This window comes from Penicillium hordei (genome assembly GCF_028827395.1).
Source record: "Penicillium hordei strain IBT 12815 chromosome Unknown utg000001l_segment0_segment0, whole genome shotgun sequence".
Taxonomy (NCBI): domain Eukaryota; kingdom Fungi; phylum Ascomycota; class Eurotiomycetes; order Eurotiales; family Aspergillaceae; genus Penicillium; species Penicillium hordei.
In genome coordinates this window covers 292,278-319,106 of record NW_026623142.1, presented here as the reverse complement: position 1 = coordinate 319,106, position 26,829 = coordinate 292,278, and the positions used below count along the sequence as shown (strand labels likewise).

Genomic DNA, 26,829 nt, shown 5'->3' with positions numbered 1-26,829 from the left:
TAGCATTTAACCTAAAGTATAGTAAAGAGGTTGTTCGCTTCGAAGTGTAACACATGACAGGTAAAACATTCAGTGCCAACGATGTATATACAAGAAGGGCGAGTTTAGCCTCAGTTACAACTTGTAGTTTCAGTCCGGCTAAAATGGAGGTTATTTCATGTGATTATGGATTCGGGGTTGGGGTTGGTATCGTCTTCACCTACACTACAGAGTAATTCCTCTAATTCTCTGGAGTGGATGAAATATATCGGATCTATCTCTATGTAATGAGTGATAACTCTACTAATCCTAACAATTTCCAATTGTAAATGGAATGAAAAGTACCCCGTATATGCTCTATAACATACGAAGTGGATTTGTTACATGCTATGCTGTCACTTCATGAAACATGGTGGGTCAGCTATCAGGGGATGAAGGATGAATCTAGAATCCATATAGGCTCGCAGATCGGGGAGTCTTCTTCTTGATTGGCTAGCTCACTTTTATAATCTTCCGAGGTTGGAAGTCTCCCAGAGCTTTTTTTCAAGGGGACCCAGGCCGGGACATATCTCATTTCAAAGGGCTAAATGGCGATCTCTTCTCCATTATATATCCTTCAATTAAAGGATCCTTGTCTATCATTTCCCTGTTTAAACTGAGCTTACTTCGGGTATCCAACGGTCGCAGATATACCCTAATTAGGTTAGTACCTTTTTACCGTCGCACTATATATTCAGTTAGGCACATTCAGACACCCGTGGACACCCTTAAGGTTGGTCAGCCTCATCATACTTACTGCCTGGCTTAACACACTAATAATGGGCTGGTACACGCCATACTAGCCGATGGATCTGGAATACAATGGTGAAATACATGGTTGGATATAGGGTATTTTACTCAGAATTTTATATAACTACCCATTGGCGAGTCCTACACAAAATTGCATATTAAGCTTAGATTATCCGTTGAGATGTCCGTTCTTATCATTTCAGAGAGAGTCATCCATGGATACATATTGTTAGCAAGATACTGTTGGCACCTAGCCAGGTACCTCCATAGTTAGGTATGCACCTATGTAGACAGGGCAGCAGGTGGCTTGGTGCATATTGCTTCAAAATACAACCTGGTACTAACGATCATTTACAGGAGGAAACATGGCAAGTGGTATAATGAGTTCAATAACGACCGGCAAACACATCACTATCGCTGCCTCTGTGCGCAACTTGTGTTTTTCACATTTTCCCTCACGTCGCTTTTATTCCCTATCTGCATCCGCTTCAAACCGGCCCAGCAAACGATTCAAGCTAGACAAGACCATGGCCTGCAGAGCACCTGGAGATGGGAGTCCGTTATTTGAGGGCTTTACATTGGGAGGTTATTAATTCTGATACGATCGGTTTTCCGTCTTATCGAATACGCGCAAGGGAATGACGGATATCTGATTAGCCATGAGGCTTTCATGTATGAGTTCACCTCGACACTGATGTTATTTGCAATGGTGGCGATGAATGTGCTTCACCCGTCTGTGACATCTCCGCTTCTTTCAAAAAAAAAAAAAAAAAAAAAAGAAAAGAATTTTGGGCTCAGTCCGGACAGCATAATTCGGCATCATCTGAGTATACCCCGTAAATAAAGTCGCCGGGTAAGTACATGGAATATTAAGTATAAACCGTTGATAACAGGCCCCCGTGCATAATATTGAGGCGCTCTACCATCAGAGTGGTGGATTTATGATCCATCCGGAACCTTCAGGTTGAGGGTCACCAAACCAATCCTGGGCTAGTGACAAATCATAATCTAGGCCAGGAATGGCCTCGAATTCACCTAGCTCATTGGGGAAAGACGAGAAAAAACCATCAAAGGAAGGAACAGAGTTGGGCGAGCGCTGTTCAGACGGCATGTCCAAATCTGTCGAGACGAGGACATCGCGACCATCTAGCGGATCACCTCGCCAAAGTTTTGCCCATTCTTTGAATTGATCATAGCCCGTGGTATGATCTGTCATGCTGCTCTGCTCTGCCACGGTATGATTATGCAACCGTTGCCTTGCCCGCTCAAGAGCTTCGATGACAGCCACTTCAGATCGCGCAGATTCCAGCCCGGAACAGATCTGACGGATAAGTTCCATACCTTGAGTTAAGACGCTGGATATCTGGCTTGTTGGTTCGTTGATGCTGTGGGCAATGAGCGCCAATAAAGCAACGCGGCATCCATTGAACTCGGTGTACGAGACGCGCGCGAGACCGACGGAGTTTTGTAAAAGCTGGCAAAGCTCGATCACTCTAAGCGCGGCATGAAGTGAGTCTTGTCGAAGAGTGTTCACAATATCTGGGACTTCATGAATAGTTGAGCCCGAGTCCAGGTTGAATGACCCAGATGTTGTCTGGGATATGATGAAAGGACGGCCCATGTAAATCAAGGTTGTCCTGTAATAAATTTCAAGGTGCACATTGCAACGAAAGTATGCTCCAGCAGGGGCGAGATTTCGGCAGTGGATCTCAGAGGGAAGACTTTCCCACCATGAGCTTAGTCGATCGCGGGTTGCGGCAAGTTGCCGAAGATATTTCTTCTTTCTGGCCCTTTGGCAACGCCGCAGCGACCTCATCGATTCTGCAGCTTTTGCCAAATAATTTGTCAAAACGATCATAGCGGTGAAGTTGGGTAGGTTAGTCAATTGGTCAATTGGTCGTAGAGACGGAAGATCGACAGGCATGGGGGCATCGATTTCGGTAGGAGACACAGATACTGGGCGGCCATGTAGAATACCGATGCGACTTTCTGGGAAGTTAGAACATTCTGGACTGCGTAGTTGAAGGTGATTGGCTAGCTTGGGGATTCCTACCTTTCCAGTGAATATGCAGACCACCAAAGGCGATTTCGTACCTCAATAATCTCTGGGGCCACGTTTCCATCAAATAACTTGCGGTGCATGCCATTTTGGATTGCCATCTTGATTGCGAGGCCATAGTAAACGTATGCCAAACCTGCTGTGTCGATCGGCAAAGTATAAACACCCAGAAGTAAGAAGGCCTGAACAGTCTCCACACTTGCAACCGTGATAAGATCTGGAATGAGTCGACACGAAAATCGATAGAGCTCCAACCCTATTTGGTCATCAGGACCAGTTTCGGTAGCAGAGGGACTACTACCAGTTGTCGATTTGGTCCGCATATGCGCAAACTGTGTGCCAATTGCAAAAGTCATGAGAAGAGTGCATATCCAACCAGCGTCATTGATCGACAGTGGGTTCTCAGTCGCATAGTAGAAGTCAAGTTTCTCACGGAAAGTAGGCTCGTGAAAGTAAAAATAATTGGTTTGGCTGAATTTCAAAAACGCACTTGTCAAGAATTCCGCGATATGCTTTGGGGGAAGATATGTTTTAGCAAGGGCGATACAAGAGCCAGATGACTGCAGAGCAGTAGCCCGAAAGAAACCCTCAGCCTGGTCAAGCTTCTGAATTTCCTTCATTAGCAGGGTACATAACAAGTCTCACAGAGGCTTTTGTTGGCAAGTTCGCGGTAGGGCTCACCGGACATACTTTGCCTTTCCCTGTCCTTTCTCCAAGACTTTGTAGTCGCCGTCCGAGCATTCTGGAGAAGTTCCAATGGGATAATTCCCCCGAATAATCTTTGGAGTCATGTCAGCTGGGTAAAAGTGAAACTTAGGGTAGACACATACGCATTGTGCTGGTCGAAAGAGGATCTATAGAGTAGTCATTCGTCGAGGTGGCATCGTTTGAATCGACTGAATCACTGTCCGATTGCTCCTGACCCTTACCCTGATCTAGGGTGTCTGCAATTTCCTGTAGGTTGCTGGTCTCAAAAGAGACGTCACCCAAAAAGTGAGTGATAATCCGCTTCATTTGAAATTCGTTGGCATGGGGTTCTAACGGCTTGTCATCACTTCCAAAAAGATGAGTTACTGATTCCAGATGCAGCAAGATGGTTGAAAGAGGCTCACCTAGGTGGGTCATTGCGTGTTACTGGTATTTTTCGGTGGCTGGCACTCTCAAAACGACATGTCCTTTGATGCTGTTGGCACCGAGCACAAGGATTGCCACCTCCGCCTTTTCAGTTAGATCAGTCAGTCGTATGCAAAGGTGGCCACAGTCGGAAGTCATGACAATGAAATCATTGAGGAAATACATTTTTCTTTGTGTTGGCGACAAGGCAAGCACCTGAGTCGCAGACAGTTAGCCTATTGGAACTTTGTCTCGATTAATACATGGCAGGTCCTTACGCTTGTGCTGCCCTCTTTCGTAGCGCCTCAGGTACACGGGGTCGCCTTTGCCTACCCTTGCGTATCTTGGTACCTGGCTCAGTCATTGCAATGTAAGGCAAGAGCTCAGATGTTCTAGGCACGTAAAAATCAAGGTAGTGGTGGATGGTGGATACCGGTTACTTTTTGCCCTAGGCAGACCTCGGGAAGTCCATGGCATAAATGACGTAAGCGACATTTTGATCCATGGATAATCCACAGATAAGCGATAAGTATAAGCGATAAGGGACGAGATAACAAAGAAAGCGATGAAACAAATGTATAGCTTCATAGACCACGAGCTTTCGTCGGTCAAGTATGTGCTTGGCGAGAAAGATAGTCGAGACTGCAATTATGTTTGGATCTTTCTTCCGCATCTGAGAGTCTACTCGTATAGGTTGGAAGATGTAGGCCAGATTTTGCCCATGGTGTATGTGCAACCTTATATATCTCTATTTGTCGTCTCAGTACCCTAGAAATGTAGGCATATGAACAAGTAGCCTCACAATTTTGACAGACAATGTTTTGTTGCTTCCAAGTCGAGATGACAAATGCTTTGGACCCACGCGTGCGAAGGGGCAAAGCGGCCAAAGGTCAAATGCCTGATTTTGTAGGAATGATGTCTTGATATGCCTGAATTATAGACTACTTTCGACACCGCTCTATACCATATATTGTAAATTGAAGCTATTCCTAGTTATGCAAACTATATATAAGAATAGTTGGTTGGTTATACGGCCTCGTCATGTCTTATTAGGTGACATGTTTAGATATACTTTTGGTTAGTCTTTTTAGATATTCTCTCTAGATATCTCTTTAGATATCTTTTTAGATGTCTTCTTAGGTATATATAAAGGCGGCAAAAAAAAGCACACGTATATGTAAAACAAGGCATAATTCAGGCATATTCAAGCACCAAGCCTAAAAAAATCAGGCATTTGACCTTTGGCCGCTCTGCCCCTTCGCACACGCGGGTGCACGTACCCGGGTCGGGAGCATGAAAAGTCCCCATCAGCCTTTCGAAATAAAGGCAAGCGACGGATCTTGACTCATAACTATTGCAACACACCTGGCTGGTAGCCTTTTTCTTTCTCTGTCGTCATGAAAGAAGTTTTCCCCGAAGGAGGGTTTCCGCCACTGCGGCCGCTGGGTAAGGATGTCCACTTCCTTGATTATTCAACTCCTAATAGCCATTAGGACATGCGGAAAAATATTCTACAACGCGGAGTCATTTGGGGATTTATCTCAACGTGGCTTTGACTGCCTGCTACAAGCGACCAAGCGGAGCACCCGTGAAACCGGCACTCTTTTACGCTCTCTCGATACTCATCTCGAAGCACCCTATACTTTCGGCCATTCCATTTGCTATCGATACACCAAATCCTTACTTTGTCCGTCTTCCTAAGATTACACTCAGTGAAGTTGTGTCCTTAATGGAAGAGGAAGCGAATCCTTCCAGCTCGGATGGGAGAGAGACCCTCGATAAGGTCCTCCAGGAGCAACACAATTGTCCCTTCGAGATTGACCCAAAAAGGCCTCTTCCATTCTGGAGATTATGCGTTCTGGAGAGGAGTAGTTCTCCTGAAAGCTTTATCCTTGTGTTCGTGTTTCACCATTCACTCATGGACACCCAAAGCGCTCTTTCGTTTCACGAAGAACTGGAAGGATATATGGCTCAATATGCCGGTCTTGAGCCAAGTGATACAGTCTACAGTCCATCTAATGCCCTTGTTCCTCCACTAGAGGGCTTGTGTACACTTCCTGTTTCAAAGGAGTTTTTTCAGTCTCAAGAAAAGGGTAGTGAGCCATCACCCGATAGCTGGACGGGTGCTCCCCAGTTCACACCTGTAAAGACACGCTTTTCTTCTTTATGGCTATCTGAGGTTGACACGAAAGTCCTCATAGCACTGAGCAAAAAGGAGCAGACCTCCGTGACAGCGACAATTCAAGTGCTCATCGCGACCTGCATCTTCTCTGTTCTTCCGACAACATATCATACACTACAGGGCGACTGTGCGGTCTCACTGAGAAGATTTCTCCCAGAGCCGGTCACTGCGACCACTTTGGGTTGCTATGTCGGATCGTTATCCACAAAGTACCACAGAAATACATCTTTTAATTGGAATGAGTCTCGCCGCACCAAGGTGGCCATCGAACATGTCATGGCACAGAAAGGCGGTAACATGCCGGTCGGATACTTGCCATTCATTCAAAACCAACACCACTGGATGTTACAAAAATTGGGCCAGAATAGAAATAGTGCATTTGAGTTGTCCAACATTGGGACAACTTCTACACTGCGAGGAGGAACGAACTTCAAAATTGAGAGTATGTTGTTTAGTCAAAGCTCTAGTGCTTGCAGCGGTGCGATCAAGGTCAGTGCTGTAACAGGGCCGGATGGAAGATTGGCGCTGGGCTTCACCTGGCAAGAAGGGGTGATAGAAGCCGGCATGATCGAAAAGGTCCAAAGCGCCCTCAAAGGCGAGATAAAAAGATTAGCAGTGTCTGCATAGGGTTACCGAATACCAAATGGCTACATAAAAATCTCTTTCAATTATCCACAGTCTAAATTTAGTGGTCTTTAACCAACATCATTTGACAAGACGTTAATATGTTCACGAATGAATGAATAATAATGATTTACATTTAACCCGAGCTCGACTTGTCCCATTGCAGCAGCATATACAAGAAAATGATAAACGGAGAGGTAGCACAGAAAATGCCTCGGGACCTTTTTCTGTCGAAGTTTATCGTGACAATAAGAGTGCTGTCATCGTGGGTTGATAGCTCGTGAAGCTTCACCGTCGACTTCGGTTATGATGTCAGTATCTCGGGTCTCAGTACCCGGAAGGGTCCAACTAAAAGGCAACGCCCATCCTCCTTCAATTCAGACCCTCGATTTCTCGTGCACAGATTTTATCATTATCACAACTATACATTCACAATGACTCAACTTTCTGACTACCGCGTGCTTTCCTTTGATGTCTATGGCACCCTCGTCGACTGGGAGGGAGGCATCCTCGCTGCATTCCAGCCCACACTGGACAAGACTGGGGCTCAATTCTCACGCAAACATCTGCTCACTGTCTACCACGAGCTAGAGCGCGAGCAGCAAAGCAAGACTCCTGATATGCCGTACCATCAGTTGTTGACCACTGTGCACCCCAAGTTCGCCCAGCGTCTGGGTTTGGAGATCCCCTCCCAGGAGGAAAGCAACCGATTTGGGGAGTCGGTCGGTAGCTGGCCCGCATTCCCAGATACCGTTGATGCTCTCAAGCGTCTCTCCAAGCATTTCAAGTTGGTGGTTCTATCGAATGTTGATCGTGCGTCGTTCTCCAAGACCAACGCAGGCAGCCTAGAGGGTTTCCCCTTCGATTTGATTATCACTGCTCAAGATGTGGGCTCTTATAAACCCGATCTTCGAAATTTCGAATACATGCTCAGCAAGGTGAAATCAACATTCAACATTGAGCCCTCGCAGGTTCTCCAAACTGCCCAGAGCCAGTTCCACGACCATCATCCTGCCAGCAAGATTGGAATTAAGTCTGCCTGGATTGAGCGACCCGGCGCCACCATGGGAAATTTGTCGGAGAATATTTATGATTGGCGGTTCGACACTATGGGCGATATGGCCAAGGCATTTGAGGCTGGACAGTAGATATTGATGTATGAAGTGATATCTCTGTACCTACGCGGTGCTTGAAAGCAACCTCTTTTTCTCTTTTTGTTTACATGCGCAGTGATTCCTTACTCAAATAGAACGGTTCATTGACAGCTCATCGAAGGGCGCTTAGCAGACCCATGGTTTTCCGGACTACCTTCATCAATTGTCCACAATTTTCTCATTCTTCGATTAGTGGGCTTTGTCTTGCATGTCAATGAAATTAATGTACTCTCTTTACTGTATTCTGTCTCAATGGAACTGTTTGGATAGTGAGTGGCCTTAGTACCTCGCCCATATGCTCCAATATCTCACAATCTCTATAGATGCAGTCTTCACCCACCCAGTTTCTTCACGCAAGGAATACTTTAATTGCATTACTAAAGTATATTATTTTTTCACATGCTTAATCTCAATTTATTTTCAGCGTTCTACTACTCCCCACTCTGCACAGTTGATGCTTTTTACCACCACATAAACCGCAAACGACATCTAAAAAGACCACCAAAAAGACCACCGAAACCAGACAACAAGGCCGCATAAGTGGCCGACTATTCTTGTAAGGTTACTGGCTTGAAAGCCCCTCTTAAACTTTTGCACAGTAATTGCTGATTTCAATTTGAAACAAAAAGGTTCCTTGATATGTTGAAGGGTTACACATGATTGGATAACATATCTACTGCTGATAATTACGGAGGACAATTCGTAAGGTGTTTTGCCGTGACATCGCCACTCAGATCTCCCGGGTACATGTACCCGAGTCTAAGACGTCACATTATCGAAGGAGGGACAAAGAGCGGGTGTACTACTAAGTTCTGTAAAGCCGGATAAAAATTTCATCTAGTGTTCCAATGTGCCCTAAAATTCCCCAACAATGTAACGGAATGATTGCCGAGTATATGGCTGTCACTGACTTGTATCTAAGCCCGGTCCGAGTCCACCGGCATTGCCAAAGAAGCCGGCGGGTAGAAACAGAACAACATATATTTGTAATATAAATTATAAATACCATCTAACAATACGTTCTCTTTGATCACATATAAGGTAGCACACACTGCTAGACACTGTATGCGTCTCATCAGTCTCAAGCATTTATGGCCATCAGTTCGCCAAGCAAGAATACGAACATTCAGCATGTCTCATACCGTGCCACAAGTAAGTCGAGAACTCAATTTCCTGTTATTCAGGATAAATTTAGGATTTCAAGGTTGACTTGTAACTTCAGTTGAAAGACAAGTCTTTATTCATTGGGAAATGCCACATCAACGGCGAATGGGTTGGGGCTCAATCCGGCAAGACCTTTGAGGTCACTGGTAGGGAAGGCCACACACAGTCTATGTTGTTAAGCTGCTAACGGCGGATGATTAGATCCAGCAACCGACAAAGTCATCGGGACATGCCCAGAATTCAGCGCAAAAGACACCGAGAGAGCCATCAAGGCAGCCTCAGATGCATTTCCGATCTTTCGCAAAACGCTAGTACGCGAAAGGTCTCGGTTGTTGAGGTGTTGGAATGACCTCATCCTGCAAAATCTGGACGACTTGGCGACTTTGATAACTTGGGAGAATGGGAAACCGTTTGCAGAGGCCCAAGGCGAGGTCAAATATGCTGCAGCTTTCATTGAATGGTTCAGCGAGGAGGCTCCCCGGTTGTACGCTGATACAATTCCTACATCCATTCCGGGTAACCGAGTTTTAACAGTCAAGGAACCTGTGGGTGTCTGCGGCTTAATCACTCCGTGGAACTTCCCTGCCGCCATGATCACCCGTAAGATTGGCCCGGCATTGGCGGCTGGTTGTACGGTTGTTGCGAAAAGCCCCGGGGAGACTCCATTCACCGCTAATGCCCTTGCGGAACTCGCCCTTCGAGCAGGCATCCCTAAAGGTGTGATAAACATCGTGACTGCGCTGGAAAATACGCCCGAGGTGGGCCACACTCTCACCACTCATCCGGATATTAAGAAGGTGTCGTTTACGGGCTCAACCCGTGTGGGCAAACTCCTAATGGGACAGGCCTCCTCTAGTGTGAAGCGAGTGTCGTGGGAACTTGGTGGCAATGCTCCATTCATCGTCTTTGATGATGTGGAGGATATCGATATCGCAGTCGCTGGTGCTCTTGCATCGAAGTTCCGGGGTACAGGACAAACCTGCGTCTGCGCCAATCGAATATACGTCCAACGATCTCATTATGAGGCCTTTGCAGAGCGGCTTGTCAAGCGCATCAAGAACTTCACTGTCGGGCCTGGATTCGTCGAGGGTGTCACTCATGGGCCTCTCATCCACCGCGCTGCTGCACAAAAAGTTGCCGATCACGTTGCGGACGCTAAATCCAAAGGTGCTCGTGTCCTTCTGGGTGGGAGTTTAATTGATGAGCTGGGTCCCACCTTCTTTCAGCCTACGGTCTTGGCTGACATGACCCATGATATGCGCATCGCTCATGAAGAAACTTTTGGGCCCATAGCAGCGCTATTCCCCTTTGATACTGAAGAAGAGGTGGTCCAGCTAGCTAACCGCTGCGAGGTTGGCCTGGCAGCGTATATCTTCAGTGATAACATCAGGAGAGTCTTCCGCGTAGCGGAAGCTCTCGAGGTTGGTATGGTGGGTGTCAACACCGGCTCTGTCAGTGATGTCGCTGCTCCGTAAGCATCCCCCGCCCATTTTCACAATTTCCTTTCTGATCACTTGCTAACGCGACGAGCGATCTTGCAGATTTGGTGGCGTGAAAGAGAGCGGATTTGGCCGCGAAGGGAGCAAGTACGGAATTGAGGAATTTGTGAATGTCAAAAGCATCACCTTAGGTGGAATATTATAAGTCGGGTAGAGTTGACTTCTGACATGGAATGAATGAGTGATCATTCGTGGGTTAAAAGATGGTCAAGACTTGAGTCAGGCGTATATCTTAATTTCGCGGTCAATTCGAAGAGGCAACCAACTTTCTTCTGCAAAGGGGATTTCAGATTCCTGTACTCAAACTGTAATGGTTTCATGGTTTCTCATGTAACTTGCCCTGGATATTTCCACTCATCCTCCCTCGCTCCCAAACAAGTAAAAACGTGTAACCATTTGTGCTTTCCTACATTGAAAAGGGATACATGTTTGGATCAAAGAAAGGATAATTAGAAGGACAGTATGATGAATTTATAGTTACAATTTGAAATTAGTGTAGAAATAGGCGTTACTTTCCAGCAGCAAGGCAAGCAAGGACGGCCTCGCTACCTTGCGCCCTCGATACCTATGCATGACTTTGATATCATCAACGGTTAAGATGGATACACTTAGAGAACATTTAGCATCTTATGTCATTATACCAAAAAGACAACATGTCCGGTTATAATATTGCCGGATATTATATAGAATTCCCGGGTACCATCACCCGGCCATCTCTATGCGCACACATCTTTTAGAAAAATTGAAATTAACAAGCTTCCCTCATACACAAGCACTAATACTAATATTCCCTGGTATTTTTTAATCACCGTACAGCGAGTGGTTTTCTTTTTTTTTTTCTTCTGTTTCCACCACCGGCTCTTAGGCTGCCTACCCGGTCCGAGTCGGTTTGCTATGTGCACCAAAGCGCATATAAGCCCAACAAATCCCTTCCCTCAGGGGGTTTCTTTCCCAGAAATATCGATAACGGAGCTCTGTTACCTTTTTCTGGTTACTTCTCTTCTTTCCTTTTCTTTTTCGTCATGTCTTTTGTATCTGAACCCGCCGCGCCCTCAATCCGCACAGCAGTCCCCGGACCTGCGACGCACAGAATCAAAGAGGATTTAGATGCTGTGATTGATGCCCGCACTGTACAGATGGTCATTGATTACGACAAGAGCATTGGAAACTAGTAAGTCGTTAACCTACTTTGGCCCTCTTGGCGTATTTCCTAACGATTTCTTTCTAGCATCACCGACGTGGATGGCAACACCTATCTTGACGTGTATGCACAAATAGCCTCTATACCCATCGGATACAACAATCCCGCTTTAATTAAGGCCGCAAAATCACCAGAAATTGTCTCTGCCCTGGTCAATCGCCCGGCTGTTGGAAATTTCCCTTCCCACCAATGGCTTGCCTTATTGCGCGAAGGCCTGATGCGGGCAGCTCCTCCAGGATGCACACAAGTGTTCCCAGCGCAGTCCGGGTCCGAGGCCAATGATCTCGCCTTCAAGGCTGCTTTCATGGGCTATCGTCGGCAACAACGACGCGACGAACCTTGGACCGAGTATGAGCAGGCGACAGCAATGAAAAACCAGGCTCCTGGTTCCCCCGATTTAGCTATTCTCAGCTTCCGCAACTCCTTTCATGGTCGCAGCTTTGGCAGTTTGTCTACCACCCGCTCCAAACCCATACATAAGATGGACATTCCCGCTTTCAAGTGGCCCCAGGCCACTTTCCCCCAGCTCAAATATCCCCTCGAAGCCCACATCCAAGAGAACGCACAAGAAGAGGTGCGTTGCCTGCGAGAGGTTGAAACCATCATTTCTTCCTGGCACTGTCCCGTGGCTGGTATTATTGTTGAGCCCATTCAAAGCGAAGGTGGTGACAATCATGCCTCGCCAGCCTTCTTCCAGAAGCTTCAGGCTATTACCAAGGCACATGGAATCACCCTGATTGTCGATGAGGTCCAGACGGGCTTCGGAGCAACAGGCAAATTCTGGGCGCATGAGCACTGGGCGCTCCCCTCTCCCGTGGATATTGTGACCTTCTCTAAGAAGGCCCAAACCGCTGGATACTTCTTCAGCAATGAAAATCTTCGCCCCGATAAGGCCTATCGGCAATTCAACACGTGAGAAATTCCAAATTCAAAAATCCCTTGATCATTGTGAGAAATCAGATAAGCTGACCATATTAATCAGATGGATGGGAGATGCTGCCCGAATCATCATCTGCAATGCCATCATTGACGAGATTCTCAGCAAGAAGTTGGTCGAAAAAACGGTAGGCATCACCCTTCCTATCCCATCAAAGCCTATTTCTAACATTGTCTTTTCTCCAACAGGCTCAAGTTGGCATAGTTCTCTATAATAGACTGGCTACCTTGGCAGCCAAGTATCCCACCCGGATCCAGAGTCTCCGTGGAAAAAACATGGGCACATATATTGCATTTGACACGCCTGACTCAAGCACTCTACTCAAGAAGATGCGCGAGTTGGGTATCAATATCGGGAGCTGCGGAGTTCAAACCGTTCGGTTGCGCCCTATGCTGATCTTCGAGGAATCCCATATCGCTCCTCTGCTGGCGGCCTTTGAGACCGCGTTTTCACATTTGACATAGATCTACTCAAATAAAACCATTTTTTGTTCATGCGGATAATGTGTACCATTGAGTTTGAAAAACGATAAAACCCAAGAAGGAAGAATACACTGCCTTTATAACTCTTCATCGGCTAAGTAGTCCTCGGGAAGTGCATGGCAAATATAAGATTAATACATGTAGCAAACCTGCCGGAGTGACCGTAATATGTAACCCTTCCACGATGGAAGCACTTTTCTGGATATCCGAGTGTTTGAAAGGTCCTTTTAGTCTAAGAAATTGCGAAAGTGGTGAATTGAGAGGGCGGTCAATGGATGATAGTAGCAGAACAATCATGTCAGTGGTGAATGAAGGAAGCGATCGATCTGATATTTCAAGCCCAACATGTTGAGAAGTAAAATTTATCAAGACCTTTCCTTTCTTTTATAAAAATATTGTGGTATAGTATATGGACACTTCGCAACTTTTTGTGGGTTAAGTTGGGAGCAAGCATCATCAATACTTCGGATTCAATTCACCTTGTGCACACCCTATGGCTAGATCCCAATTGATATACAGTTGTTTGGATTACACCTTGTCTGGAAGATCATCGCCTATGTGACCTATGGGTTATTTTCTTCTGGAGAACCAATTCAGTTGGGAACCGAGTATATAGACTACTCTTTACTGGGAACGAGATGCCAGAAATAGCTTCGTGAAGCAAACTTTTCACTAAAGGCTCGTCCCACTAGACGATTATTTGTGAGACATAGTGGCCGATACCTTATAATCGGAGCGGGTTAATGGAGTCCAGGAGGTCCAGGTGCTCTTGCGTGCATAAGCCTTCCAGGGCCTCTATTGTAAATTGTGCTAAATTTAGGACAGTTAAAACCGAGAGGTAAGTGTGTGGTCGGTACTATTCAATTACTGGATTGATGAAGTGGTGGGCGTGTGATATTTATCAGGGACTTATAGAATCAAATGACTCCATTGTCTTCCGGAATTTCATCCCACCAAGTATCTCAACACTCATGTTACAATAAAAATGGCCCAATCACGTTCCATAAATACATGCCATCATAATAATCTCTTACCTACGTGATATTTTAAAGCTGGCTCCGGTTAATTAACCCCGTGGCATTTCTAAACCAAAGTACCATATCGCAATTTGGAGACACTATTTTCGAACGTAATGTGAGTCTAGTCAAATGTTGGCGTTGTGTAAGAAATTGACAAGCTGTTCCAGCTGTTTCTCAAGAGTTGCTGTTCTCTTAGTTCTTGACTGCTTTTCTGAAGTAATCAACTCTGACCTCTCCTTTCCCGAGTGCTTTCCCCTGACAAGTGACTTCAAAGCGTAATAGCCCACCACATTCGCCCAGTTGAACACGGATCTGATACTCCACAAAATAGTGTAACTGGCAGTCCACTTCAAAGTGGAGGCAGTTGGGTAAATGGACACGGGAGATGTCGCAAATCAGGCGACCAATCGACGCAGTTCCTGAAGAAAATTATAAGTATATAGGACAAGATAAAAGAAATGAAATGACAGACCTGTATCGTTGACGCTGGTAGGTGGAGGGTCTCTTTCCGAACAGCAAATGATGATTGTCTTGATAGCAGTCTCTCCTTGACGATGCAGCAGAACACCACTCTGTTCATGAACGTAATTCGCATTGTACCGTTCTCCCTGTAGATCGAATGATGCATTAGAAACAAGAGTTTCCATCTGACTCGACTCGAAGTTTCATCGAGCCTCGTTATTCGGGAATATATCACCTTTTTGATCACCCAATACAGCTGGCTAGCCTGGAAAGTAAGATGTGATACCGCAGCAAAAAGAGCCGCTTCATTTTTCAATGACTGATCTGTCAAAATCGGCCCTTGAAATCCGTAGTGGCATCGAACCACTCTGGTCCGAGGCCGGCAAGCGCCGGATCCCCATAAGACCGCCCCTTGGGCCACGGCCATTATCCTATCAAAGTGGTTTAGCAATTAACATGATAATAAATAAATGATCGTAAGCACAAACCCATCATCTGGCCTATGGATCACAAAGTCACTTCCGAATATCTTCCGAATATTTTCGTAGACATAAGGCGAAAGAGAGAATCCCCCCACAAGGACAATCTTCTGGAGCCTGTCAGCATAGATCTTGGCCAATCCGCTGTCCTTTGTAGTGCCGTACGTTAACCACGATTTCACGGGCAGAGCCATTCGCCTCTTCAATCTGACGTTGAATCGCCTGGACGATCCCCGCAAGAGCAGGGTGAAATAACATTCGAAGGTCGTCACTAGTTAATGAACGAAGTCAATGGTCAATCATCGTGAACTAGCAGGACTGGGGGACTGACTTTGATATTAGCACGGATTTCCGTCTTTTATCGTACCACCTAGCATCTAAAGGATTTTGCGGGGACATTTCTAACCGTAGATGGTGGATTGTTTCATTAGACTGACCAAATCTGCATTTGATTCTCTCGAAACTACCCATGAAAGCACTGGATAGATTGATGTGCCCCGACGGTAAGCTTTCGAAAGCATCACCGAACCTCTCACACATGAGCCGGTAGAATTCCCTATCAATCAAAGTGGATCCGCACAGTTCCCCTAGTTAATGTCAGTTTCATTGACAATGTTTATGCGTTCAGATTGAGCTGTGCCTAAGGGCGAAGTACCATTGCTGTGGGCCAGCTCATCAAAAATCAATGGGTTATCATGTGAGATATAATAACTGGCAAGGTCCTACACGCGGCGAATTAGAAATGGACTAGAATGGAAGGGATTTGGAAGACTCACAACTGTTCCGCCACCGCAGTCGCAGATAATCACTCCATCTCCGGTCTTCGGGCCAAATTTTGATCAAGCTCAGCATTAGAGCGATATGGGTTTAGTTGATAAGATGATGGTACATACCGTGAATGAGGATACTGCTGCCAGAGCAAATGTCATAGCGGCCTGCGGCTCGGTGAGCAAATGAACTTGATCTCCATGTCTCGTGCCAAAGCTGGCGTTGCTGATTGCCTCTCGCATCAGCGCTCTGGTCGTGTCAGACCAGGAAGCAGGGACTGTGAACCAAAACTGGATAGTTGTGGTATCCAACTTTCCACCTGATGCATTCACTAATACCCCTAACCTTTGCCATAAAACGCGATGAAGACAGGTCAGAAAGTCAGCAATGACTTGAAGCGCAGTCATTCCCTCAGGAATATGAAGAATTCCCCTAGAATTCGCCCACCCTTGGGCTTCATGGATCAAATTCTTAGTATCTAGTTCTCCGTCCAGCAGGAGCTTGAACCAGGAGATGGATTCCATGTGCTGTGCTAGAATTGGGCCCCCCCAAGGAGGTATGGGCAGACTTGAGCTCTCCCTGCTGTACGTCAGAACGCTCGGAGCTTTGACTAGATCATTTCTGGTAAATGAGCCTTCCCAGCTCTGGAAAGTCTCAACATCATTGAAGACGTTTCCTGCTCTGCCATATGGAGGTATGAAGAGAGCAATGCCTGAGTGTTCTGAGTCAACGATTTCAATACAAGAAAAATACGCATCGAGCTTGAGAGATTGTGGAAGAATGACGCACCTGAGGCAGTAGTACCGAAGTCAATTCCAACGATGATATCCCGGTCACAAGTCATGGCCGTAGGAAATGAACGTGTGATTTACAACTCGGGAGGGGACGACAACTTGCGAGCGGAACTAGTCAATATAGAAATAGCTTTCGATTCGCACAGGAAAACTAGGGTGATTATAACCTGGAAAGTATCGGACCTGCTATTTAAGATACCGCGGATTGCAGAGAGACTAACTCCAGTGAGATCTTCCGACAGGTATGGTTTCAAAGCGGAGAAACCTACATATGCAGGTTTCTGGAGGCGACATCCATAAGAAACCAGATAAGAAAGATTATACCTAATTTCTTGTAGAATTTCCAGGACGCCAAAATTTTGGAGCTTTGACTGAAACAGGCGGTATACACAGGCACCTTCCTGACGAGACATGTCTTGCCTGGAACGGCTCGTAGGTATAAAACGCTAAACACTTTTATTTGAAGTACGCATAGAATAGTGGTTCTTGTTTTTGTCAATCATCTTAACGACTTTCCATATCAGATCTGAACATGAAATGGGACTATCGTATCCAAAATTGTCGTTTAAAATGCTAAAATTCCGATAAAGGCCGATGGCTTTTGCTTATTTCGGGCGATAGCAATACTAGGTTATGAAAGCCATATATTGTGCTAGCCACTCTAAAGCGATATGGTAAAGCTTACTTGGGAGGTGCTTCTTTCTGCCCGACCTTCATTTACTTCAGAGTAGTTGGTTTTGTTTTCGAGGGGCATCTTCTAATAAGTATCCTTTCCATATATCCGATCCCGCTAGAGAAGCTCGTACCCGGTCGGTTACGGGCGACTAAGTATCCCACAATTGACATAACTCTCTCATTGGCTTATATTGCCAGGTAGTTACTGTTACAAATACTATATTCAAAGTAGAGAATGCAGACTTTTTACCTCTACAATTGTATCAACTTGCCTACCATATGTATACTTTCTAAATGCACTTAATTGCATTTATAAGAGTATTCAAGTGATACTTTATAAGTGGATAGTTACTCTATAGTAACTCCTTGTTTAAGTATAAAAGTCAACTAAAGTAGTATGATCAAATGTTATATATAGAAAAATCTCTTGCACAAAGTATGCTCTTTTTGCCGCCTTCGCAATCGTGGCATACTTTCAAGGTTATGCAGTCGCCCGTAGTCGGTGTACGACAACGTGGAGGAGCCATCGTCTATCAATACCAGAATTATTCGCAGGGTGCTCAAAATAGCGAAAGGTGGACAGCCAAACTGCTTGGACTTTCTTTGACAAAAGTTCGGGTGACTAGCAGGAATAGCCTTTCTTTGTCGGAAATCGGGGCGGCTCGTAAGAGTGCTCAAACATCTCAGACACAGCCAGCTCGTCTATCGCTGGGTAGTGGGTTTTGCGGTCTTGTGAGGCCGTTGTCTCGGGTTTCAAGTTTCTTTGACATTTTGAGTCTTGGCGAACGACCTAGACTGCGCAGCAAGGTGCCAATGAAAGTGGCCACAAAGAAAGCCCACTGGAGATTTTGCTTTGATGGAAAATCAAACCGTCCTGTCGTAGCGTCCCTCAAATTCAAGCTCGTCCCAAATACATAAACGATCGGGTGCCCCTCCCTAGTCCCGCTGTGAAAACTCGTTCCTTCATTAATTTACCTTGTTTCGTGTACGGTGAACTAGCTCCCTCCACACAGCAAAATGGCAGGGAAAAAGGCAGCCGGCAGTGTCAAGGCACAAAGCTTAGTGCAGCAGGATGATGATGGGGTAAGGATGCAAAATATCAATTTACTGCCTAGACGCAGTATAGCCTCGAAGTATACATATTGACCGTACCAAAAGCAACAGGGTGACACCATTACCGACCCAGCCACTCTAGCTCAGCCTACAGCTATTGCAGATCGGCCGCCTAAAACAGACAGCGAGGCTGGTCCTTCAAAGGTACTTTTCGATGCCATCCCATGATTATTCTTTTGGCCTATTGATCATTTCTTTAGTCGCATGTCGAATCTTACTGACTGGAATATTCTGTTTAGAGACGATGCCGCCCTCAAGTAAACGATCCAGGCTCTGCTACAAAGCGCGGGGAAGCCACACAATGGGAATTAGACATTGAAGAACGAGTGAGAAAAGCAGTGAAGGAAAATAATGAACAGCCTATGCCACACCCACAAGCAACGCCAACTAGATCGCCCCCACCGGACCACTATAGCCCAGGTAGTAAGTGGTTAGGTATCGATCCACAGGCACTTAGCTGGGAGGCTACTTGTCTGGATCGAGACATGTTCCAATGGACCTATAACTATATAGATAATGACCCAGATGAGACCGAGGCAAAAATGACTGCAAAAGACAAACAAGCCATCATCGATTACCTGGGTGACTGGTGTCTATATAACGACTGGGACTCACTGGTAGCCTCATTTTCACCACTTGCTTATTTGGATCGCTTTCACCTACTCCTCACAGCAACAGTCTTGAAGAATGTTTTTGAAAGTGTTGTCCGAAACCCTTTCTTTTACATTGACCTTGGGGAAAGCTGGGATGGTAGTGGAAGCGATCTACCACCTCCGTACGGTATAGAGCTCAATAAGCTCTTTCAAAAGGGTCTCAAAGGTATATCTTGTGGCCTACGCTACCTATTGTATAATGAGGACCCCATCTTACTCAAATGTTCACATCTTAGTATCTGCGGCTGGTGCCCACCATTGGCGTGCATCGACAATCAGACTCTTGAACAGATACAAGCCGTATACCGACTATGATACTCCTTTGAATGCAAAAGATATCACACCAGGGACCCGAGCCTACAACCTTCGGGAGAGATGCATTGATCAATTCACCTCCAACATTCTTGATGATTCCAGCCTGATTTCACCCATTTTGTCTCCAAGAAAGTTGAGTCAGGATCAGACCAGAAGCCGCTATCGGGGAATACGAAAGTGCTACAAGAACGCGTCTGAGATGGCGGTTCGCTTTTCTCTTCAAAAAGCTGGCTTCCAATTCGATGAGAATGCCAACCAGGTAGCCCCCTACCAAATGCCCATCCGCAACCCATACAGTATAAACAGATGGGACGCATCCACTTTCAATGCCCCCGGTGTATACAATGAGTTTCTCGAAGGGAGAAGGGTTGTGATGATTCTGTGGCCTGCAACTTGGATGATAGATTGGAAGGTATCCCTCGAAGTAAAAAAGTCGTGGGAAGAAATCGACGCAAAATACCCTCCAGACTACGACCGGCGCTACCGAGATGAAAATGGGGTCCATCATGCTGTCATATCATCGGGGGTTGTCATAGTTGAGAAAGATGGAAGGGAACCTCCGCTTGAAGAGTGATGCTTCAAGTGATCAGTTTGTCCTTCAATGTTGTCTAGCTACCTTTGTTCGACTTTTATTATTGTTTCCGGCTTCTCCCATTTTCTGCTGCTCAATTGCCTTACGCAAATCATGAACTGTCCGTAAATGACTGTTTCTGTCCGTCCTTTTTTTATTGTTAGAGATTCTCTGTTCGCCGTGGTTCTGTATGTCTTTGATCTATCGAAAGATGGATGTCTCGGCGACAATATTGAGTATTCTAAGTGTAGATATTTGGTAAGACCTATCTAGTAAATGAGATCATAAAGGCACAATGCAGTGTATTGCGTAGTTGCATGAAGTTAAACATAGGAGGAAAGGGAAAGTAGTCTACTACTATAGAGGCCAGGTTATATGACCAATGGGAGACCCCAACAATATTGCTATTCAGAGAGGAGAGTGTGAGGAGTATCGTGAACCTCATCCAGCATAGCTGTAGCGGCAGCCAACTCTAGCAGAAGAGCGCAAACCTTTTCTCTGATGATGTGATATGCTATACCATACATTTTTACGTAGCCAGACTCCTATCAATATACAATGTCATAGGAAAGATTGCTTCGATGTTTATATCCAGTTGAGTGTATTGACTATCCCTTGTCCGCCAAAGGTCTCCAGGCTGCTACTCATACCTGTACCAATAGTTACGCAGTAATTTAGCAGCCACCTCCAGAGCTGCCTCCTGAATCTCCGCTGCTGCTACTTCCACCGCCTGAATCGCCGCTGCTACCACCTGAATAACCTCCACCGCCTGAATAACAGCTGCTGTCACCACCACCACCAGAATGATGGCCTCCACCCCCGCCACTGGAATGGTGATGAGTGCTATTCCCAGCTCCGGAATCGTAATTGCTACTGCCAGCATCGGCATAGTTGCCACCACCCCAGGTAGTGGACGGGGTAGATATGGAGGAAGGGGTATCGTACGGAACGTAGGTGGGTTTGGACGCAGCGACAGCCGCTTGCTGGCGCTTTCGGTCTTCCTGTTGTTGCTTCACAACTCGTTTCTCTTCTTCCTTTCTTCTCCTAGCTTCTTTCGACCGAAACAGATTGAGAAACATCTTTCAATTTTGGGACCTGAGCGAATTGAATGGACTAACAATCTGTCAGGGGGATTCCACAATATTCTTAGAGGTCAAGATTTACCGTGAGATATAGTGAAAATAGTTCTGGCAAGTATAGCACTTGGGAATGTTTATTGGAGATGTTTCTGTGCTAGAGTGTGATAATGAACACTACAAAAAAGGATATTTGAGATAGGGACTTAAATATATCTTACAACCAGGAACTGAGGCAGGATGCGAATTGTATAGCCCGATTAGAACAACCTCGGGCAACCGGGGAACACAGCCTCCGATGTATTCTCAGCCTCCACCCCCGGGCACTTTATCGCTTATGCAGCAATATAATTGGTTCTCCTTCGATTAGATACTCCATTTTTCGGAATTATGCCGATCTTGTGTTAATTTATCATAGCGTCTGACTCTGCCTTGCATTATCGCATTGTTTATGACCACTTATGCATCAAAGTCACATAGCCCGCCCCGAGCTATGACGTTCAAGAGCCTCAATCTAGGAAGTTCTTCGATGTATTTCAAAGCAAGGTCTAACGTTCATCTGTAACGGCAATATTTCCTAGGATTAACTGGTTTGATAACCGACCGGGCGAAACACTATCTCGTAACCTGAGAAGTATGCATAGGAATGGGGTGGATGTAGACAAGCGTTTTAAAAGAAGAAAATGCTTGTAAGTGGGAAGGTGTGAAGACGAGGTGAGGAATCAGACGACTTGGAGAGGCATTCTTGAATTTGTCGGCCATACTAAACCGACATTTGCAGGAATCCGTGACAGAGATTGATGACCACATTGAATAAAGCCAACCGAGGCATATAGGCTCCAACGTCGATTATGTCGTTCAGATGCCAGGACGCTAGCGAAAAGGCCGGATCCGGCCGCTCCAGTTGTTGATGGCATCCGCTGTAGTTTAACAATATCCCCATTTTGGTCATGATCAGCAAATTGGATGGAAGATGGGGATTCAGGGATTGAGATAGGGCAATCCATTTCCTGGAAGGCAGCGACAAGTGTCCTTAACGCAATGAACTAGTTCACGGACCCCGACGAGCTCCGACTTCCCTCCAATTGCGCAGGGCCATAGGGTCGTAAAACAGCCCACCATCCCCGAGGAGACGATACCATGCTAGCCAACCAGCTGCTCTACCATTGCCCTCAGTGAAGATTGTTGACACCTTGGTCAGTGAACATCTTGCTCCAATAATGTAGCAAAGCTATCTGTAAGATATTCTGTGGCTGGGAGTCCCACGTCAAGTTTGCTTAGCCATGTAAGTGAGCTGTAGTGGCCTCGTCCATCATGAATTTCTGAACTCACCATCTCCAAATGTGTTCTGTCCATGTAGGGCTTCCTAATACGTGTAGTCAGTAGGACAAACTTCAAACGGTAGCACCTCGGCTGGTGCCTTATACATTTTGATAAGCGATCAAGAGCGTGTGGATGTCTTCTCCAAGAATGTGAATAAGATAGGAGAATTTAGAGCCAATTTTCAGGTTCAAGCTCGCCCGGGACTGTTCCGCCATATCAGAAATTTCTTCCGTCTTAATGCTGGGATAAAAATCCGATAGACCCTTCGACATCGCAGTCACAGTTTATTAGTAATCCACCGTTCTCTCCGACAATAAGCCATGCACCATTTGATGCCACTCCTTAATCGACTCTCTTCTCGACTCGCACCAAAAAGGGTTGGTTGAATAGTCTTTTTAGTAGGAACGACAGAAGAGAAGAGCATGGATTGGATGGGAGTTAATCTGAATAGAACTATATCGTCGATGGCATCTGAGCTGCCCGTGCTAATATCTTCTAGGTGGGACTGAAAGTTCTCACCAAAGATCGGGATTATATTATGAAGAAGAAAATCCATGGTAGTCGAGGTTGGATCCACCCTCCGTGCGGGATTTAACAGCTGCATGGCAGAGATTGAGTCACCATCTGCAGTGAAAAGGTTGTTATTAGAGTCTATGGCATTCTGTAGAAAAGCAAGCACCGGCGGAAATATCTGCTGCAGCCGACTCTCGCGCTCAGTCAAGGGCCAACGTTTAGTGCTGCTCATCGTCGAGTTAGCAGCGGTGGCCGCCGCCACGGAGTTTGTCCCTTCGCTGTTATTAATGCACTCGATCGCCACGTTCAATTTGTCTCCCTCATAGAATAGTACATTAACAGCAATCAACACAGTGCTTCGAGGCACCTTCCTCATTTTGATCTTTCCCTTTCTTGTCGACAAAGGGCAGCAATGCGACTACTAGCAGTCACCGAGTAAGTTACTGTTCTAATCGAAATAGGCACATTCAATTTGGTCTATCATACTTTCATTAATACGAATTTGGGTTACTTGACATTTGCATACAGTGCAGTAAGTTGCGAGGCTTAACCACCCGGGAAAGGTCTTTAGTACTAACCAGGAAATACCTGGAGCGTCGCAGTTTTGGCTGTTTTTATCTCATTATTTTGTAAACTGCGTGTTCAGAGCACCATCGATACAGGCAGAACCTGTGACAATGAGTAATAATTACGAGGAAACAATTAAGCTTGTCATTTTCAAAATGATGGCCACGCCTACCGCCAAGGTTTGTTTGACATATCTCTTCCAGTTAACCAATCATGTCACCCTGACAATTCCTACTCCAACATGTTAATAAATAAATAAATAACTAGATAAAAGTTATCTCGGTAAGAATCACCCTGCTTGTTTTTATCCTCCTAATCTCAGTTAGAACTGATAACTAACAGAACCATACTACTTTTGCGTTCTTCTTTGTATTGTTAGGAACAGAGGTGACAAGCGGAGGACCAAGTGGAAAACCGACCTAATTTCATTCTCTACAGGGAGGTCCACGCGTTATACCCTCAATACATTATATGACTAGACTGACCAGGGGGAAAGAGAGGAAAGGAAAAGAGGTGGAGCTAAATCACAAACAGGGTCCCACGATTACGCATCCTAACAAAATTCCAGTCGCCACAAGACAAAAGCTCTCCATAATGGCTATGTTAAGGCTTGACATTAGGTGGGAGTGAGACATGTGGAGATATAATTTTACAAGCCTGATGTCTTGGTGGTGTCTGCAGGACTTTGCAGCTGTTCTGACGGCGAGATGGTTCAATCAGGACTTTGGGACCCCAACCAAAGGATATGTATGATCCATGTAAAAAAATAGACTAGTTCAATAGCTAGGCTTGATTTGGATAATGTGTGCATATTTAGCTCAGCCGTAGTGCTGACATGTGCTGACAGGCAGCTTATAGTGTATTTGTAAAGACACCAAATAACGCCAAATAACGCCAAATAACACTGAAACGATCCTGCAGGCTTAGCGGTTTTTTCTTTCTATGGACCGCCGAGCCGACGGCTTGGACCGAGAGTCCCTAATCCAATTTCCAGTTAATTTCGAGTTCTCAACAGTGAATCTGCTGGGCCCTGAAAACGCTTTGGTTTTCGAGCTACTTGGGGGGATTTTGTGGTGATTCATCGTGCAAACTTGATCTTTGCAATACAACATAAATGCATCTGATTGCGCTAGCCTGCAATTCGGCGTGTCATCTAACCGTTCAACAATCTTCAATCTAGAAGGTTCGCCCCACAATCCGCAATCTTGATAAGCTATGCTTTCAATTCTAAAATAAATTAACAGAACTAAGCAGTTTTCGAATGGTGTAAAGTGAGACCAGCTTGAATATACCGACCATACCCAGACCCTTAGTGGTAGAACCCTAGTATCCACGCGTAGTCTCCCGGGGTCTCTGTTTTAGGGTACTCCTTCCCATTCATATTGACTCAATAAGTGAATCTTAACTAAGGCTGTAGTTGCGAGCCTAAATTAAAAAGCTATTGTTCGAAATTAAAAAAAAAAAAGTTGTTGTACTGGATTAAACCGCGTTTTGATTTCAAACGAATCCCAAACTTTGCAAGCAATGCCTGAACTTGATCTGTACCATCACACCGGATTAAAACCACTGCACGCTAACCTGTATGATCGGGACAAAGGGGGCGAAAAATGAAGTCTCTAATGCTCTGTCACGATCTCATAATATCACAAATGTGCAATGTGACCATTCCCTCGGGTTCCCCGTATAGTAGTCTAACCGTTTCTGTACGCCAAGATATTCATGGATACCTTAAGCACTGACAGCAGACAAAGTCCATCACGGATAGCACGGGAAAAGAGGCAATAAAAAACGACGTAAGCAGAACGGGATCTTCGCGAGCACTTTGTCATAATTATGAGACCCACGAGAGGAATCACGACCTTCAGCCCATCCAAGAGCGCCACCCTCGACCTCGAGGTATAAAAGGAAGCTCATCCCCAGCTCTAGGAGATCATCCAGAACACCTCAGACAAGCACAGTTCCTCTTCTTCTCCATCTACCAAAAGCCCATAGTCAATATGTACTTCTCCGCCGGAATCAAAGCAGCCCTGCTTCTCGCAGCTTCCATTCCTGCGCAAGCATGGAACAGACTGGACAAGGACAACGCTGTGAGTTTACCTCCCCCAGAACAACAAATGCTATTCCTATCCAGAGAAGAAGAAGTTCCCAATCTAACAAGAACAACCCCAGGCCCTCCTGGTCGTCGACCACCAAGTCGGTCTTGCCCAACTCGTGCGTGATTACAACACAAACGACTTCCGCAACAACATCCTCGGTCACGCTGCCCTCGGTAACGTCTTCAACCTGCCAACTGTCCTGACCAGCTCCTCGGACGCAGGTCCCAACGGTCTCCTGCTCAAGGAGATCATTGACATGCACCCCAACGCGACCTTCGTCCGTCGTCAGGGTGAGGTCAATGCTTGGGATAATGCGGACTTCCGCGCTGCGGTTAAGGCTACTGGCAAGAAGCAGTTGATTATGGCTGGTATTGTCACCGAAGTTTGTAAGTGGAGATGCTTATTCCTGGGAGGAGAACGAAAAAAGAAAGCAACATGAAACACAAATACTGATATTTAAAACAGGCACCTCCTTCCTCGCTTTGTCTCTTATTGATGCCGGCTACGAAGTCTTCGCCAACACCGAAGCGAGTGGCACTTTCGATGTTAAACTTGCCGAGGATGCGAATCGTCGTATGGAGAAGGCTGGTGTTACGCTCATGGGTCTGTTTGGTATTGTCTGTGATCTTATGCGTGATTGGAGGGGAACTCCTGGTCTCACTGAGGTTCTGCCTTTCCTTGATAAGTAAGTTGATATGTGCTCTTGATCCTACTACAGTGTCGAGATTGCTAACTTTTGTTTGTCTCTAGGTACCAGTTTGCTTACGGTCTTGCTGCCCGCCACCACGCTGGATCTATTCAGAATGGTACCTTTTACCCTGTTGAAGGGACTTTGATTTAAGTCTGTTCAATGGGGATGATTGGTGAGATTTCAGGGGGTTCGGATTTGGATAAGTGAAGAGGTGAAGAGGTGAAGAGGCGGAGGAAGAAAACGGGAGAAGTGAAGAAAAAAAAAGACAAAAATTCGAAAAATAAATGGCTTGGTGATTGGGTATATAGCTTTCTTGTCAAGATAGTGTTGAATCCAATTATCAAGACAAACATCCAGTCATTGGAAAGTAGACTTAGTTAACTCAAGCTTGGTCAATATGTTGAGGCCCAGTCAAAGGTTATAACATAGAAATGTCGGCCTGCGTATTCTAAACGGGGTTCACCTATATTGTAGCTACAATACGCATAGGTAGGAAAATACCCAGAGAAAAAGATGTCTACAAAGACATCT

At 45.6% G+C, this 26,829-nt stretch overlaps 10 protein-coding genes across 10 annotated transcripts; 6 read left to right on the top strand and 4 right to left on the bottom strand.

Moving 5' to 3' along the window:
* Window positions 1–1,693: 1,693 nt before the first annotated feature.
* On the bottom strand, window positions 1,694–3,952 carry N7537_000115 (fungal specific transcription factor domain-containing protein; the record flags this gene model as incomplete). The annotated part of the gene is made up of 4 exons (XM_056891173.1): window positions 1,694–2,753; window positions 2,822–3,432; window positions 3,518–3,606; window positions 3,658–3,952. 4 exons carry the CDS (start codon window positions 3,950–3,952, stop codon window positions 1,694–1,696), a joined length of 2,055 nt encoding a protein of 684 aa, XP_056756168.1.
* A 1,385-nt stretch (window positions 3,953–5,337) lies between these two features.
* On the top strand, window positions 5,338–6,749 carry N7537_000114 (uncharacterized protein; the record flags this gene model as incomplete). The annotated part of the gene is made up of 2 exons (XM_056891172.1): window positions 5,338–5,386; window positions 5,434–6,749. 2 exons carry the CDS (start codon window positions 5,338–5,340, stop codon window positions 6,747–6,749), a joined length of 1,365 nt encoding a protein of 454 aa, XP_056756167.1.
* Window positions 6,750–7,180: 431 nt separating this feature from the next.
* Window positions 7,181–7,894, top strand: N7537_000113 (Haloacid dehalogenase/epoxide hydrolase; the record flags this gene model as incomplete). The annotated part of the gene is made up of 1 exon (XM_056891171.1): window positions 7,181–7,894. One exon carries the CDS (start codon window positions 7,181–7,183, stop codon window positions 7,892–7,894), a length of 714 nt encoding a protein of 237 aa, XP_056756166.1.
* Window positions 7,895–9,031: 1,137 nt separating this feature from the next.
* On the top strand, window positions 9,032–10,708 carry N7537_000112 (NAD-dependent succinate-semialdehyde dehydrogenase; the record flags this gene model as incomplete). Its single annotated transcript, XM_056891170.1, has 4 exons — window positions 9,032–9,052; window positions 9,123–9,210; window positions 9,266–10,535; window positions 10,606–10,708. The coding sequence occupies 4 exons, from the start codon at window positions 9,032–9,034 to the stop codon at window positions 10,706–10,708; spliced, it is 1,482 nt and encodes a 493-aa protein (XP_056756165.1).
* Window positions 10,709–11,585: 877 nt separating this feature from the next.
* Window positions 11,586–13,165, top strand: N7537_000111 (uncharacterized protein; the record flags this gene model as incomplete). Its single annotated transcript, XM_056891169.1, has 4 exons — window positions 11,586–11,734; window positions 11,792–12,676; window positions 12,747–12,828; window positions 12,890–13,165. The coding sequence occupies 4 exons, from the start codon at window positions 11,586–11,588 to the stop codon at window positions 13,163–13,165; spliced, it is 1,392 nt and encodes a 463-aa protein (XP_056756164.1).
* Window positions 13,166–14,394: 1,229 nt separating this feature from the next.
* On the bottom strand, window positions 14,395–16,755 carry N7537_000110 (Hsp70 family protein; the record flags this gene model as incomplete). Its single annotated transcript, XM_056891168.1, has 10 exons — window positions 14,395–14,621; window positions 14,675–14,810; window positions 14,951–15,095; window positions 15,153–15,253; window positions 15,309–15,414; window positions 15,511–15,730; window positions 15,799–15,865; window positions 15,920–15,964; window positions 16,037–16,623; window positions 16,701–16,755. The coding sequence occupies 10 exons, from the start codon at window positions 16,753–16,755 to the stop codon at window positions 14,395–14,397; spliced, it is 1,689 nt and encodes a 562-aa protein (XP_056756163.1).
* A 1,642-nt stretch (window positions 16,756–18,397) lies between these two features.
* On the top strand, window positions 18,398–20,035 carry N7537_000109 (uncharacterized protein; the record flags this gene model as incomplete). The annotated part of the gene is made up of 4 exons (XM_056891167.1): window positions 18,398–18,463; window positions 18,545–18,637; window positions 18,733–19,312; window positions 19,383–20,035. 4 exons carry the CDS (start codon window positions 18,398–18,400, stop codon window positions 20,033–20,035), a joined length of 1,392 nt encoding a protein of 463 aa, XP_056756162.1.
* A 671-nt stretch (window positions 20,036–20,706) lies between these two features.
* On the bottom strand, window positions 20,707–21,111 carry N7537_000108 (uncharacterized protein; the record flags this gene model as incomplete). Its single annotated transcript, XM_056891166.1, has 1 exon — window positions 20,707–21,111. The coding sequence occupies one exon, from the start codon at window positions 21,109–21,111 to the stop codon at window positions 20,707–20,709; it is 405 nt and encodes a 134-aa protein (XP_056756161.1).
* A 1,048-nt stretch (window positions 21,112–22,159) lies between these two features.
* N7537_000107 (uncharacterized protein) lies at window positions 22,160–22,537 on the bottom strand (the record flags this gene model as incomplete). The annotated part of the gene is made up of 2 exons (XM_056891165.1): window positions 22,160–22,339; window positions 22,502–22,537. The coding sequence occupies 2 exons, from the start codon at window positions 22,535–22,537 to the stop codon at window positions 22,160–22,162; spliced, it is 216 nt and encodes a 71-aa protein (XP_056756160.1).
* A 2,971-nt stretch (window positions 22,538–25,508) lies between these two features.
* Window positions 25,509–26,448, top strand: N7537_000106 (putative isochorismatase family hydrolase; the record flags this gene model as incomplete). Its single annotated transcript, XM_056891164.1, has 4 exons — window positions 25,509–25,598; window positions 25,681–25,993; window positions 26,073–26,292; window positions 26,358–26,448. 4 exons carry the CDS (start codon window positions 25,509–25,511, stop codon window positions 26,446–26,448), a joined length of 714 nt encoding a protein of 237 aa, XP_056756159.1.
* Between the last annotated feature and the right edge of the window lie 381 nt (window positions 26,449–26,829).